The sequence below is a fragment of the Danio aesculapii genome, chromosome 7 (assembly GCF_903798145.1).
Source record: "Danio aesculapii chromosome 7, fDanAes4.1, whole genome shotgun sequence".
Classification (NCBI taxonomy): Eukaryota; Metazoa; Chordata; class Actinopteri; order Cypriniformes; family Danionidae; genus Danio; species Danio aesculapii.
In genome coordinates, this window is record NC_079441.1 from 63,359,288 (window position 1) to 63,374,931 (window position 15,644).

General features: G+C 36.4%; 1 protein-coding gene across 1 annotated transcript in view; it reads right to left on the reverse strand.

Moving 5' to 3' along the window:
* Positions 1–1,882: 1,882 nt before the first annotated feature.
* Positions 1,883–15,644, reverse strand: part of mmp15b (matrix metallopeptidase 15b) — a 61,586-nt gene continuing 47,824 nt past the window's right edge. Inside the window, 10 exon segments of the mRNA XM_056462321.1 lie at positions 1,883–2,193; positions 2,196–2,221; positions 2,224–2,332; positions 2,335–2,499; positions 2,502–2,542; positions 2,545–2,580; positions 2,583–2,597; positions 4,437–4,555; positions 6,753–6,903; positions 13,257–13,395. Of these exon segments, the coding sequence (XP_056318296.1) occupies positions 2,125–2,193; positions 2,196–2,221; positions 2,224–2,332; positions 2,335–2,499; positions 2,502–2,542; positions 2,545–2,580; positions 2,583–2,597; positions 4,437–4,555; positions 6,753–6,903; positions 13,257–13,395 (870 nt within the window). The 3' untranslated portion in view covers positions 1,883–2,124.

Sequence of the window (15,644 nt, forward strand, 5' to 3'; positions counted from 1 at the left end):
AATATAATCGCCACAGTTTTGAAACAAAAAGCACACCAGCTTGCAAAAAAAAGAAATCAAGTGGGCTTTACAAATATGGGCTGAACCCCATAAAACAAGTTTGCCTGGCAGGAACAAGGCACAGTTGTTAAAAGAAGGGCCAATAAAAATTTTATGATCAAACAAGGTAAGCAAACTGAAGGCAAAAGTCCCTATTTTATGATATCAAAACAAATAGCAGGTATAATTCAATCAAGTGGTTGAATAACCTAGTCCAGTTGCTTGTGATCTGACTTAAAATGGTAAATAAAGTAATTTAATGAGCATGAAAATAAATATTTTTTCTTAAAAACCCTAACTAATTAATCAACTTTTTAAAAATTGTTTAATAAACCTGTTTAATTTCAGGTTTAAATAAGATTTTAAATCCCAGACTTTCTATGTGGACAAACCCTACTATATATATAAGTCAAAATTATTAGCCTCCCTTTGAATTTTTTTCTTTTTTAATATTTACCAAATTATGTTTAACAGAGCAAGGAATTTTTCACAGTATGTCTGGTAATATTTTTTCTTCTGGAGAAAGTCAGATTTTTTTATTTCATCTAGAATAAAAGCAGTTTTAAATTTTTTATGAGCTATTTAAGGTCAAAATTATTAATTAGCCCCTTTAAGCAATTTTTTTCGACTGTCTACAAAATAAACCATCATTTTACAGTAACTTGCCTAATTACCCTATCCTGCCTAGTTAACCTAATTAACCTAGTTAAGCCTTTAAATGTCACTGTATAGCTGTATAGAAGTGTCTTGAAAAATATCTAGTCAAATATTATTTACTGTCATCATGGCAAAGATAAAATAAATCAGTATTAGAGATGAATTATTAAAACTATCATGTTTGGAAATATGTTGAAAAATCTTTCCGTTAAGCAGAAATTGTGGAAAAAATTTTACGGGGCTAATAATTCAGGGGGGCTAATAATTTCAACTAATAACTTCAACTATATATATATATATATATATATATATATAATATATATATATATATATATATATATATATATATAATATCTCAACAAATTATGAACAAGTTATGATGCAAGTGGCCATTTTGATGATATATGACCTGCCTGGTCAGTTGGAAACCAATGCGAGTCCAGAAAAAAGGTAAACGGATGCAGAAATATCCTCCTTCCTATCCTTCCTTTTCCTGTCTTTTTTGTTTTTGCAAGTGTAACCCACTGGTCCTATCCCATTCTGAGCTGGGACTGAACCAGTGATTCTTTGTATGGAAGTTGGTTGCTCGAACAAGGAGGCTAAAGATAATGGCCTCTAGCATCTGTCGCTAGAGCACCTTTAGAGGTCAGAGGAGTGAGATTTACCGGCATAGCACTACGCTAGCTAGCCTCCATTACCATCAGCCCCCTTAAACCTCCCTCCCATCCCGGACGACCACCCCCCCCCCCCCCCCCCCCATGTAACCCACCATTCCTACTGCACTTTGCATGGGAGTTGGTTGCTCTAACAAGGAGACTAAAGACCATGGCCTCTAGCATCTGTCGCTAGAGCACCTTTAGAGGTCAGAGGAGTGATTATTACCTGCACAGCACTTCGCTAGCTAACCTCTGTTACACTCAGCCCCGTAAACCTCACTCCCATCCCGGACGAGCCCCCACGTATAACCCACCGGTCCTACTGCCTTTAACTGGCTCTGAACTGGGATCCAACTGGCGATTCTGTGCATGGAAGTCGGTTTGCTCTAACAATGAGGCTGAAGATCATGACCTCTAGCATCTATTGCTAGAGCACCTTCACAAGACTTCCCATTCTTTTACGTTGTAATTGGAGATCAAGTTTGTGACATCTTAAAGACTGAAATGAAGATAAACCCACAAACAACTGATTGAAAAATTCCAAAAATATATTAAAAAGGAAAATAAAAACAAAATCAATGTGCAAACTTTCTAATATAAATAGACTAGTCAAGATGTTAGGAGAGCACCATGGGAAAGGAAAGAAGGATGAACATGAATATGTGAGTGTGTATCAGTATCTGTATGCGTGTGTATGTATTTTTTGTGTGCAAAGTTTTTTAGATGATTGAATTAAAAAGGCATAACCAGGACGCAGGTCATTCCGAGAGGTTTAAACCCAGTCCTGCAATGATCGTCTGCAGTAAACTAAATACTTGGGTGCTCCTTTCCTCTGTAGCGTGTAATGATGGCGTAGATCAATCCCAGATGCACAGCACCAGGACCAGGGGTACCGTCACCATGATGATGTTCATAGTGCGCTCCGTCTCATCTATCTTCAGAACACATCCACCTCATTGGTTTTCTCCTCCGTCTCTTCTTTAGAGTCAGCGTCATTGGTGTTGTCTCTCTCTTTGTCCTTGTTTTTGTCCTTGTCCTTGTCTTTGTCTCGGCCAGCGTCTGGATTGAAGGGTGGCCGGTCAGGCCACTTGCGTCCCGGGTCCACATCAGTGTCTCTGTCAGGATCGAGGTCCACGTTACAGCCCATATGAAGTCTCTAAGAATAGATTTTGGGTAGCCTGGCTCACTGTCATTCTGTGGTTGTCAAATTTCCAGTACTTCGCACCTTGTAGAAGTATGTATAGGCTGTTTTAGAAACAAAAAAAGTGAAAAATGAGGCAAGTGCATTACTTAGTGTTTCAAATACAATGCGTTTTTAATTTCAATGCACTATTTTGAACATTTTTGATTGTTTTTCAATGTAAACATGCTCTTGATGGATGTGTATGACTGTTACACTTGTGCCTCGCATCTTTTGAAGTGTTGTGCACGTTTTTTTAGATGCATTTTATTAGACGAAAACAACTTTTACAGTAGTGTTGCTCATCAATGACTACATTTACATGGACATCAGTATTCAAATGATTTGCCTTAATCTGAATAAGACAATAATATGATTAAGATGTTTATATGATTTACTTTTTGAATGTTCCTTTGATGATCCTGTTTTTATATGTTGTAGCACATAGATCGATTACCGTCATTGCGTCACCACGCTATCCACATTTCCTCTAAAATTTCATGTAATTTCGGGTGTTTATTTTTAATTTGTAAGCTTTAACTGCAGTTTGGCACTTTCACTTTCATTCAGGAAGATTTCATGCATGCTCCTCATGACAAACGAGATATTGGATGAGAGTATGAACTGCTGGAAGTGTTGTTTTAATGGAATTTGATACCACATGCCATATAGGAAAAAAACCTGCGATGCAGGTGTCTGTGGTACTTCACTGACTTGGTAGGTGCAGAGAATAGTGTCAAACAGCTGTGTGTGTGTAAAATGTGTGTAAATCCTGTCGCAAAATGTGGCGAAAAGTCCTACATGATGGTAATTGTTTGATTGCGGTGTTTACATGTCTGTACTGCACTTCAATAATGCGACTAAAATCGGCATAGTCCACATGTCTTAATTCGAATTCTGTTTTTGTTCGATTATGACTTTAGTCGGATTAAGGTCATCAAAAATTGATGTTTACATGGTAAACTCCTAATCAGAGTATTGTATTAAACACATTAAAATCAGATTATTAATGTCCATGTAAACGTACTCACTATTAGTTCCAAATCAGTGGACCAGTCAGAAAAAACTTGGAAGTGGGACTATGGTTGCAAGTTTCTGTTTACAGGTGTTCAGTGGCTGTGTCTGTATACCCTTGTGCTTCATCCTTCACTTTTTTTCAAAACATTCGGAAGAGTTGCGTCTCGCGTTTTCAGAAGCAAAGCCACATTGCACACATTGCCAACACAAAGTACAGGTGTGAACAGAGTGAAAATATTTTCTACTTGTCCACTTTTGACCGCATTTAGAGCTGATTAGAGGTGAAATGCATTTGACCAGATTGCTGTTACTGGTTGTCTGTACCGTCTGTTTACATGTAGAATCTATCCATTCAAACTACACTGATTGCACATAACATACAGAGTAGCACAAATTTGATGAATTATAATAAATATAAATAAATAAAAATAAATATAAATGAGAATTCTGTCATTTACTCAATGTCATGTCATTCCAAACATATTTACGATAGCTCCCAATTTTGGTTTCCATTGACTTCCATTGTGTTTCTCGTTCTTAAATTAGAAGTCAACGAACACTGAAATAGTTTTTGTCACCAAAATATATAATGTTGTGTTCAACTAAATAAAGAAAGTCATCTAGGTGACAGGATTTTATTTTTAGATTAACTATTTCTTAAGAACTAAATTATTATCTGCATCTGTAATCGATAGCACGTCATTGATCCTGTCAACCGTTTTAAACCAGGTACATTCCTTTAATGAGAAAGGGCTTTTAGTGATATAAGTGTTTCCCGATAATATCACATTATTTCCTCAAATCACATTTCATACATTCTCTCACTTCCTTTGTTTCAGCATCTGATTGATGGTACATTAAGGAGACAGGCTGTTGGACTCACTCACCTCCATCATCGCTGAGAAAAGCCCCTTTGGGAGACGACGGCACAGAAGTGCCCCACACACTGATTGGTTTAGGGTAGTCCTGATCTGCGGCTCTGTCCTGCTCATTAAAGCGCCAGTACCTGTAGTTTATCAAACAGAGTTCAGTGCAAATCATTTTGACTTTCCTCGATACAGCCATTTCAGCAACAGCACAGTGACCCCATATAAGCACGATATTAACACTGAAATCACTCAAACCACTTTCAGGGTGGTCACTTTGCTTTTACAGTGCTCAACATATGAGTGCACTCATAACTGTCAAATCTGTCATTTAAATGTATATTTTCTATAGGAAGCTTTACAATATTATATGTGTGCATATACAGTTGAAGTCAGAATTATTAGCCCCCCTTTGAATTTTTTTTCTTTTTTAAATATTTCCCAAATGATGTTTAACAGAGCAAGGACATTTTCACAGTATGTTTGATAATATTTTTTATTCTGGAGAAAGTCTTATTTCTTTATTTCAGCTAGAATAAAAGCAGTTTTAATTTTTTTAAACCCCATTTTAAGGACAAAATTATTAGCCCCTTTAAGCTATATTTTTTTCTATAGTCTACAAAACAAACCATTGTTATACAATAACTTGCCTAATTACCTTAACTTGCCTAGTTAACCTAATTAACCTAGTTAAGCCTTTAAATGTCACTTTAAGCTGTATAGAAGTGCCTTGAAAAATATCTAGTCAAATATTATTTACTGTCATCATGGCAAAGATAAAATAAATCAGTTATTAGAAATGAGTTATTAAAAGTATTAAGTTTAGAAATGTGTGAAAAAAAAATCTCTCTGTTAAACAGAAATTGGGGAAAAAAATAAACATTTGCAATTTACATTTACTGAGAAATGGATAAAAATTGGGTGTACACTACCTGACAAAAGTTCGGTCGTCGATCCCAGTTGTAAGAGCAAAAAATAATAACTTGACTTCTAGTTTATCATTTAGTGAAGTGGCAGAAGGTAGATTTTTCTCATGAATCATCTGTTGAACTGTATCTCAATCATCACAAATACTGCAGAAGACCTAATGGAACCCGCATGGACCCAAGATTCTTACAGAATCAGTCAAGTTTGGTGAAGGAAAAATCATGGTTTGGGGTTACATTCAGTATGGGGGCGTGCGAGAGATCTGCAGAGTGGATGGCAACAGCCTGGACTATCAAGGGATTTGTGCTGCCCATTACATTACAAACCACAGGAGAAGGCATAGTCTTCAACAGAATAGCGCTCCTTCTCATACTTCAGCCTCCACATCAAAGTTCCTGAAAGCAAAGAAGATCAAGGTGCTCTGGATTGGCCAGCCCAGTCACCAGACATGAAAATTATTCAGCATGTCTGGGGTAAAATGGTGGAGGCATTGAAGATGAATCCAAAGAATCTTGATGAACTTTGGGAGTCCTGCAAGAACGCTTTCTTTGCCATTCCAGATGACTTTATTAATAAGTTATTTGAGTCATTGCAAAGATGTATGGATGCAGTCGTCCAAGCTCATAGGAGTCATACAAAATATTAATTCTTTTTCCACTGCACCATGACTTTATATTCTATACTGTACATTTTTTCTGTTAAGTGACAAGACTTTTGTCTAAGCAAAGTCAGACCTTACTGTCCTAATTAAATATTTAAAAATCAAGACATGATCATATTTTATTTTGATAAAATAAGTGTAATCTAGAGGCCTTTGCCTTTCATATAAGCCACTTCTGATACCAAATGATCAACTAGAAGTCAAGATATTATTTGTTGTTCCTAAAACCTGGATAGGCGACAAGACTTTTGTCAGGTAGTGTACTTAATTATGTTGAGCACTGTATATCATAACTGCAAAAGCAATTTAAAACACTGAAGCCAACTAATGTCATATGTTAGGATTGTGCCAATTTAATAGTTTGAAACCTTACCACTTACAGTAGGAACGACTTTAAAATGGTAAAAGTTAAATAATAAAAAAAAATAATAATAATAACCAACATTTTGATATTGAAATATGCAATGCAACATGCTGCAGATATTTTTTTTCCTACTTTGAATGTATCTTTATAAATAAAATCTTAATTTATAAATTATTTATGCAACTATATTTCAAGATGAAACTATTATTATTAGTAGTAATATTCACATATTTGAGGGTCAATACATTTTTTTTATGAAATTATAATGTATAAACGGTAATCAGGGTCAGTAAGATATCACAAGCAACAACAAAACAACTTGAGGCCAATAATTAGACATTAAACATTACAGGCAGAATTCTTGTTGTACATAAAATCTCCTCACCAGTCTCCTTTGAAGAAGTAAGTGAAGCCAGAAGGCTCCCACCAGATGGCTGTATCTATTTTATCGTACGGGATGTCTCTGCCATAGTCCATCAGCTCTTGAGGGTAACCGGACTCCAGGTTGGCTTCCCTGAACAACCAGTACTGACTTCCTACAGATAGAGAGTTGCAGAGAGAAAGAAAGAGGATGTAGTAAGAGTCTGATACTGTTTATGTGTGAATTCTGATTATTTTAACCTGGAAAAAGCTTGTTTTATTACTCATGGTACACTAAAAAATGATTTATTGGATTTACTACATTTTTTAAGGTAGGTGGTTGCAAACAATTTATACGGGCTGAATTTAAACAAACAAATTAAGTTGAACATAGTACATTTAATTTGTTTGTTTAAATTCAGCCCATATAAATTGTTTGCAACCCCTTGCCTTCAATGAATCCAATGAATCCAATGAATCATCTTTTTCAGTGTGGTTGGTCTGCATCAGTGGCAAATATTGTTTTCTTAGATATGCTGTTATTTTTTAATGAGTGTATATGTTTGATGAAGGTCAGGAGACCGAAACGTTACATAGAATATAACTAGAGCAAGTATTAACAGCCCGATCTCATGAGAAAATGCAACTCTTTTACATTTTGTCAGAAAATATGGCTAATTAATACAAATTTAGATTATTTATTCGTACGAGAATGTACAATTTTTAAAAGGAGGCATGCCTTTAAACTCCGTTAAACCCACCTGTCATTGGGGATGAGCAAATCACACCAAGTGAAGTTTATTTATAACCTAATTTCGAGAGGATCATGATTGTCCACAGCTGGTCCCACATTAGCTTATGATTGATTCAGCAATCAGACGATTCCTAACTCACTATAAATAACCAGATTTTCTTATCTCAGTATTTTCATCTTCAAGAATCCCCCCTTCCACCCCTACTCCCCCTACTTTCTAGATGAGCGACACGGCCCAGTGATTAGCACTGTTGCCTCACAGAAAAATGTCACTGGTTACAGTCCCAACTAAACCAGTTGACATTTCTGTGTGGAGTTTGCTCGTTCTCCCTATGCTTGTGTGGGTTTTCTCCGGGTTCTCCGGTTTCCTCCCACAGTCCAAAAAACACACAACCTTAGAAAATTGAACATACCAAATTGGCATCATAGTCAAGCTCTTAGCAAGCTGTATATCTCTCCTTATCCATCCCTATATTCGTCAAGCAAGAAATATATTCTATATTCAGCAAGAAATAAGTTGAGGGAGTACATCGAGATCTACCTGAGCTCAAACTCCCCTCTTGCCCTGCTAACGGGAGAGTGCCCAGGGCTCGAGAATCTTATAAACTCAGGGCTCTCTCCTGGGACAGCATGCCAAACAAGCTTATTACCAATCATCAGCTAAGTGTGAACTCTTGAAAATGCATAAATGAGAATTAGCCACTACATTTACCTTTAGTCATTTAGCAGATGCTTTGTGCAAAGTGACATTCAGCAATTCAACAAGAAAAGGCAACACACACAAGAAGTGCTAGTTATAAAAAGGAACAGTTTGAGTTACTAAATCAAATTGCAGTTGGTATTGATTGCGTTGGTATTGATAGTATGTGGGATTATTTGCTGTCACATTGGAACAAAACATACAGACTTTACTCACAAAGAGCAAAACTCTTTTCTCTTTTCCCCCATATTGTTCGTTTTGTCCTTGATCAAAAGTAACTGGCCAAAAAAAGTTGGTAGCAATTTCTAATTATTCAAATGTAACCTTTCTTGTCCAACACCCACCCCTTCGCTCTTAGTGGGGCTGGAACCAGCAATTTCAGCATGGGAAGCAGATGCCCAAACGAGGAGGCTAAAGTGTGGGTCACTAGAACACCTCTTGGGATCAGAGGAGTGAAGTTTACCTGCAGAGTACTCACCAGCTGGCCTCCATTACACTCACTTCTCTAAACCTCACACCCATCCGGGTCACGGCACCAATATAATCCCTTCGGTCTAACACCTGCTCTAAGCAAAGCTCAAACCAGCAGTTGCGGCAAGGGAGGTGGATGCTTTAACAAGGACAACGCCTCTTAAGATCAGGGGACTGAGGTTCAGAGGCCTCCCATGCCAAAATTAATAGTTCAAGCCCTCCTCATAGTGGGCAAGTAAATTTTTAGATGTTGAGGGGTTACGTTGGGCTTTGACCCAGATGTAATTGAGGTCTTATATGGGCCAGCTGGTGAATGCTGTGTTTTAACTTGCTGATCTCAAGAGGTTCTCCTATGAGGAGGATAAATTAGTAGTTCATTCCATTGTGGTGATGCTAAACAGGACTAGACAGAGCAAAAAAAATTTTATGGCATGCATTGAAACCCTGATTTGTGGAATTTTCAGCACAATGTCATAGATAATGTAGTTTTTCTTGCATGAATTCTGCTATTAAACTTGACTGAATGGATAGTTCATCCAAAATTCACCAGTGCCTCCACATTTACTCAGACTCAGGTGGTTCTAAACCTTCAATTTCTTTCTTCTGTTGAACACAATTGTTGCAATAAAGCAGTCACTGAGATGCATAGTAGGTACAACATTACTATGGAATTGAATGCCAGTTTTTCCAAGTATATCTTCCTTTATGTTAAGTAAAAGAAGGAAACTCAAACCGGTTTTGAACAAGTGGAGCATGAGTAAATGATAAAAAAACTTGCTTCTTGGGTGAACTTTCCCTTTAAACATCTGTTGAATTACTTCAACAAAAGAATAAATAAGACCAATGTTGGAGCTCCCAACAGGTCTATCTTGTTATTATCAAAAAGTATTTTCATATATAGTTGGACTCCATTCATTGTAATTTGAATGCAGCACCTTGGTGTAGCTAAAGTCTTTGATATCAGCCACCGTTTGAAACAAATAACGTAATAAATAAAGAATAACTTCAAAAGTTTCAAAGATGCATGTGAAAAAAATGAGCAGAGGTTGAAAACAATGGTGAGGAAGTAGAAAAGACAAGAAGTGGGAGGCCGGTGGGTAACAAGATTTCATGGTGCACGTACAGGGACTTTCCAACCTTTGACACAGTCACAGAATTCCCAGCCTTGAACCACAGATTTGTGTTCATTCTCTATTATAACACATATTATTGCATTAAAACACTGCAAATGATGCACCAACAACGTGTGTTTGGTTCGATATCCCATATATTTCCCCACTGCATTAAGTTGTTGCAGAAACATTGAGATAAGCTCGAGAGATTTTATTATTTTACAGTATGGCAGACACTGAGGCACCATCCTCATAGACCCTTTTGATTCAATGGGCCCTTTTCCAAGTCCAACCATTGGTGTCAGCATCTGGTAGAACCGCTAGCTGACGCAATGGCCTCGCCTCACAAAGAACAGATGTTGCTCCCCAAGATTTTTGGTGGCTCGGTTTTCTCCAATGGCACAAATCCAAATTTGAAAAGGTTTTGCCAATGACATCACTTGTCCTACATGGGTTTTATGGGAGCAAGCTTTCCTCAAGTGCACCAATATGCATTCACCTCCACAGAAATTCTCACTATTAAGGTATTAGATATTGATCAGAAGTTTTTCAGAAGTTCATATGGTGGCTGAAAGAGCTCAAACATGCTGCAAGTTAAGAAAACCTATGCAAATAAAGAACCAGAAACAAATAGCGTAGACCACAACAGAAATGTATCGAGGGAGCCTAAAAAGTGATGAATCTTGCTGGTTCTTGTTTGGAGTTAGCGGAGTTGTTGGAGATCTGAGAGGTGAGCTTTTTTGTTTATTTTAACTTCCTGGTCGTACGTTTCCTTGTGGTTTGTATATTTTTAATAATCCGACAACACTGCAGATTATAAAGATTATAGCTGAGTTTGTCAGTTATGGGTCCCCCGACCCATTTCGGTTTCTTTATTTGCATGTGTTGTGATAATTTGCCTACACATGTGTTGTCAAATTGATGAATATGTTAAGGTGATGATACATGGGGTAACTTTTAGAGCAATGCTGCCCTGCGATGCTGCTTTGCTACTTTCAATTTAATGGAAGAATGGTCAACAAAAGTGTACTGTATGTGGATCCCTTAGACTGCTCATCTGCAAGTTTTTGAGATCCTCCAGTAAGATTGCTAGAAGTGAATCACGGGACTGGCTTGGACCAATCAGAAAAATTAAAACAAGATGGCGTTCGCATAGCGACAATGGAGGGAGGAAAAGGCATGTGTACCCATGGCTTATTATTCAGCTAAGTTGTCATGTGTCACCACAAAATAGGGTTTTTATGTAATTTATTGCTTACAGTGCCAATAATTGTCCAATTTAAAAGTCCAGTAAGCGTCCTTATATACTTTTGTGTAGGTTTAAAGTTTTGGTGTGTTTGTTTTGTGCTTCCTTGTTCATTTTATTCATTTTATTATTCTCCTTATTTGTTAAGCATTATTTTGCTTCTCTTGAACTATGATAGATAGAAATCCACTCTTATGCCTCATTCACACTAGCAGTGACTTTGTAGCTGCCTTCTAATCTGCTTCAAACAGGTCTGTGTAGGTCTATACAGTACGATTACAACCGGCCTCTAAAAAAGCTGAGAGAGAATCATGTGAGCTCTAATGCTCGTATTGGCTGTCACTCAAGAAAGTCCCTCTTAATTTGCATAAAGTTAAAGGATTCTCAACTTTGTCACATTGCTTGAGATGCTCTCTTGGTCGCCCTGGTCACTCGCGCAAATGGAGGCCGCCGGAAGTCGCTCGCTCTCCAATGAAATGAACAATCGCTTGTTGCTTTGCCACTGTGAGTTGCTCATAGTGTGAATGAGATGCTACCAAGAGATGTTCAAATGAAGAATATTAACTCTAGTTAGTGTAGTTACACCAGTATTACACAAGTAAATACTATGTACCAGTGTGTACATACACTGTAGTTACATACTACTTACACATCTAGTTACTGTGTAAGTTCTAAGGTATAAGCGACACTTATTATGAAGTGGGACTAGCATGAGTATCTAAAGATTAGGCACTAGTATCAAATGAATAAGCACTAGTATCTAATGAATAGGTACTAGTACTTAATGGAATCGATTCTAGTATCTAAAAAATAAGTATTAGTAACATGAAAATAGATACTAGTACTGACTATAGATTAAATGTCAAAATGGCTTGCCATACTACTCTTTCATTTGGACTAGTCATAACATAAGATGAGTAAAAAGCAGAACTGACTAGTAGAATAAGAATTGGTACTAGCAATAGTTATAAAAGATACAGTACTAGTGTCTAATACATAAATATTAGTACTAATGAATAACTACTAGTATCTATTTAATAGTTACTGGTATCTAATGTTGGTACCAGTATTTATTTAATAAGTACTAGTATCCATTAAATATAAATATAATGAATAAGTATTATGCCCAACGAGTAACTACTAGTATCTAATACATTAGCACCAGTATCAATTAAATAGATACTAGTATCTAATTAATAAGTACTAGTACCTAATGATTAACTACTAGTACATACAAATATGTACTAGTCCCAGCTGGAATACATACTAGTCACAACTGAATAGTTGATATCTGATTGACAGATTCCATAGAAATCTATGAAAAAATTTTAATTTCTTACTAGTAACAACAGAATAGTTACTAATCAATATTAAAATAAGTACTAGTGTCTAATAAACAAGAACTAGTATTACTTAACTAGTAGAAATTAATGGAAAAGATACTAGTATCTAAAAAATACGCACTAGCAACATGAAAATAGATACTAGTACGGGTTATAGATTAAATTTCAAAATGGCTTGCCCAACTCTGAACCTTTGTTATTCATGTGATTTTAAGGCTCACAGGTTTTAATATTTAGTTTCGATTTTTAAATTAAAATCATTTAAATATGTCACTATGGTAAAGTTATCTAGCTGGATAACTTCTTGTGAAAACTGCAAATATACCACAGCAAGAATAAACCAATGTTTGCATCGAATGACATAAAAAAGCTCAGGCAGTCAAGAATGCTCATAAACATATAAGTGGAATGGCTTACATTATATTATTTCGGTGATTTTGCAGTCATTTTTAGGTTATTTACATTTATTCACAATAAGAAAATCTATAGAAAAATTAATAATAGCTGGACATTTTTCATCAAATGTGAGGTAAAGTATTCACTGTGATTTGCTTCTTCTAAAAATTTATAGTCAATCTTCAGAATTATACAGCTTCAAATGAAATTGTCCATTCACCTTAAATCCATATATAAACCAAAAAAGCAGTGTCATTGAAACCCTACCTGTAAAATCCATCAGACTAACACTTTAGTGGCTGAGGGAAATCAAGGACGCTTCCTGTACTAAATGACAAATGGGGAAATAGATGGCTTGTTCTAATGTAAAAAGCACTTCAACGTGATGTAACGCTGCCAGCCTGGGTAATAATTCCTCTCGCGGATATAACATTTTTATGGTCTATATTAACTTTTAGAAGCACAGAGCTATATCAGTGTTCAAGTGCAGTTAGAACGGGGAAATACCTTTGAAAAACACAAATCTCCCATCATGCCTCTCATATGCGGCGTCGATGTCTCCCGGCAGACCCCTCCAGAAGTGTCCGATAGGCATGGGGTAATTATCCAGCACTCTGTTCCTCCGCACTCTCCAGAACCAGCGACCCTGAGCAGACAGTAAGAGATGAATCAGCGGCTGGGCGATGATGCTTGTGTATTTCTGTCCTAATGGAGCGCAGGTTTATTAGCAGTCTCTCAACCCTCAGCTGATATGTGTACTGCCAAAAATAGGAGGGTTTCTGGTGCTCCTCCAGACCAAAAAAGGTTTTTCTAGGCTTCTAAGCCTACAAACTTCCCTAAACATTCTCCTAACCAATAATAGTTAACAGGAAGATAATCAGATTTAAAGGGTTAGTTCACCCAAAAATGAAAACTCAGTTATTAATTACCAATTTTAATCCCTAGGACTGAAGACTTTAATAAATGCATTCTATGTATTTAACTTAATGCATTTAGGCATGTAGACCTGGTCAAAATGATCTGCTGCAGTTCAAACCGAGCATCAGAATGAGGAAGAAAGGTGATTTAACTGACTTTGAACATGGCATGGTTGTTGGTGCCAGACGAGCTGGTCTGAGTATTTCAGAAACTGCTGATCTACTGGGATTTTCACTCACAACCATCCCTAGGGCTAACAGAGAATGGTCTGAAAAAGAGAAAATATCCAGAGAGTGGCAGTTCTGTGGGCACAAGTGCCAAAGGTCAGAGGAGAATAGCCAGACTGGTTCCAGCTTATAGAAACACAACAGTAACTCAAATAACCACTCGTTACAACCGAGGAATGCAGAAGAGCATCTCTGAACAAACAACACATCCAACCTTGAGGCAGATGGGCTACAGCAACAAAAGACCACATCGGGTGCCACTCCTGTCAGCTAACAACGGGAAACTGAAGCTACAATTCGCACAGGCTCACCAAGGTTAGACAATAAAAGTTTGGACAAACGTTGCCTGGTCTGAGTCTCGATTTCAGCTGGTCAGAATTTGCCATCAACAACATGAAAGCATGGATCCATCCTGCCTTGTATCAATGGTTCAAATAGTGGTGAAATGGTGTGAGGGATATTTTCTTGGCACACTTAGTACCAACTGAGTATTGTATCAACACCACAGTGTACCCATCTTCTAAAGGCTACTTCCAGCAAGATAATGCACCACATAATGAAGCACGAATCATCTCAGACTGGTTTCTTGAACATGACAATAAGTTCACTGTACTCAAATGGCCTCCACAGTCACCAGATCTTAATCCAATAGAGAACCTTCTGGATGTGGTTGAACTGAAGATTAGCATCATGGATGTGCAGCTGACAAATCTGCAGCTATTGCGTGATGCTATCATGTCAATATGGACCAAAATCTCAGAGGGATATTTCCAGTATTAAGGCAGTTCTGAAGGCAAAAGGGGGGCCAACCCGGTACTAGTACGGTGTACCTAATAAAGTGGCCAGCAAGTTTATATTCACATAGAAAGCAGCTATTCAAAATTTATATATATATATATATATATATATATATATATATATATATATATATATATATATATATATATATATATAGTATTGCAATGTATTTATCACATGATCCCTCAAAAATCATTTAATATATTATCTGATGCTTATGTTCATTCATGTGATTTTATAATGATTAATTGTGTGATATAATTAAAAAGGTGTAATATAAAAGTAAAGACATGCATAACGTTACAGATGTTATTTCAAACAAATGCTGTAATTTTGAACTTAGTATTCATCGCGATTAATCATATTCTAAATAAAAGATGTTTTGACATAATTTAAGTATGTGTGCTGTGTAAATTTATTATGTATAAATAAATACACACAGACATGCATATATTTGAGAAAATGTTTATTTCTATTTAGATAAAAAATACATATGTGTATATAATACACATCCATGTATGTAACAAAACTGTTTTGTATAGTTTTGTTTCAATGTATGTGTGTGTCACATGTACTGTACATGAAATATGTATGTGATATGTGCTTAATCTTGATTAATCTTTGCCCAGCACTACTAAATATTATTGTTGTTGTTGTTTATTTACAAAGCAAACCACATAGCAGAACAAATGTTTTTATCACTGACAATAACATGAACTTATATTGATTGAACACCAATAATAACTGATCATAAAAGAGCACCAAATCAGCATATTAGAATAATATCTGAGGGACCATGTGACAGCCTTGATTTATTTTTACAAAATAAAAGAATGTTTACAAATTATTTAGCAAAAAGTAATTGTAAAAATTGCATTGAAATGTATTGACATTATTAGTGAACATCAAGAAACATAAATGTTTTGTCATGACACCTAAGCCCTGACCCTTA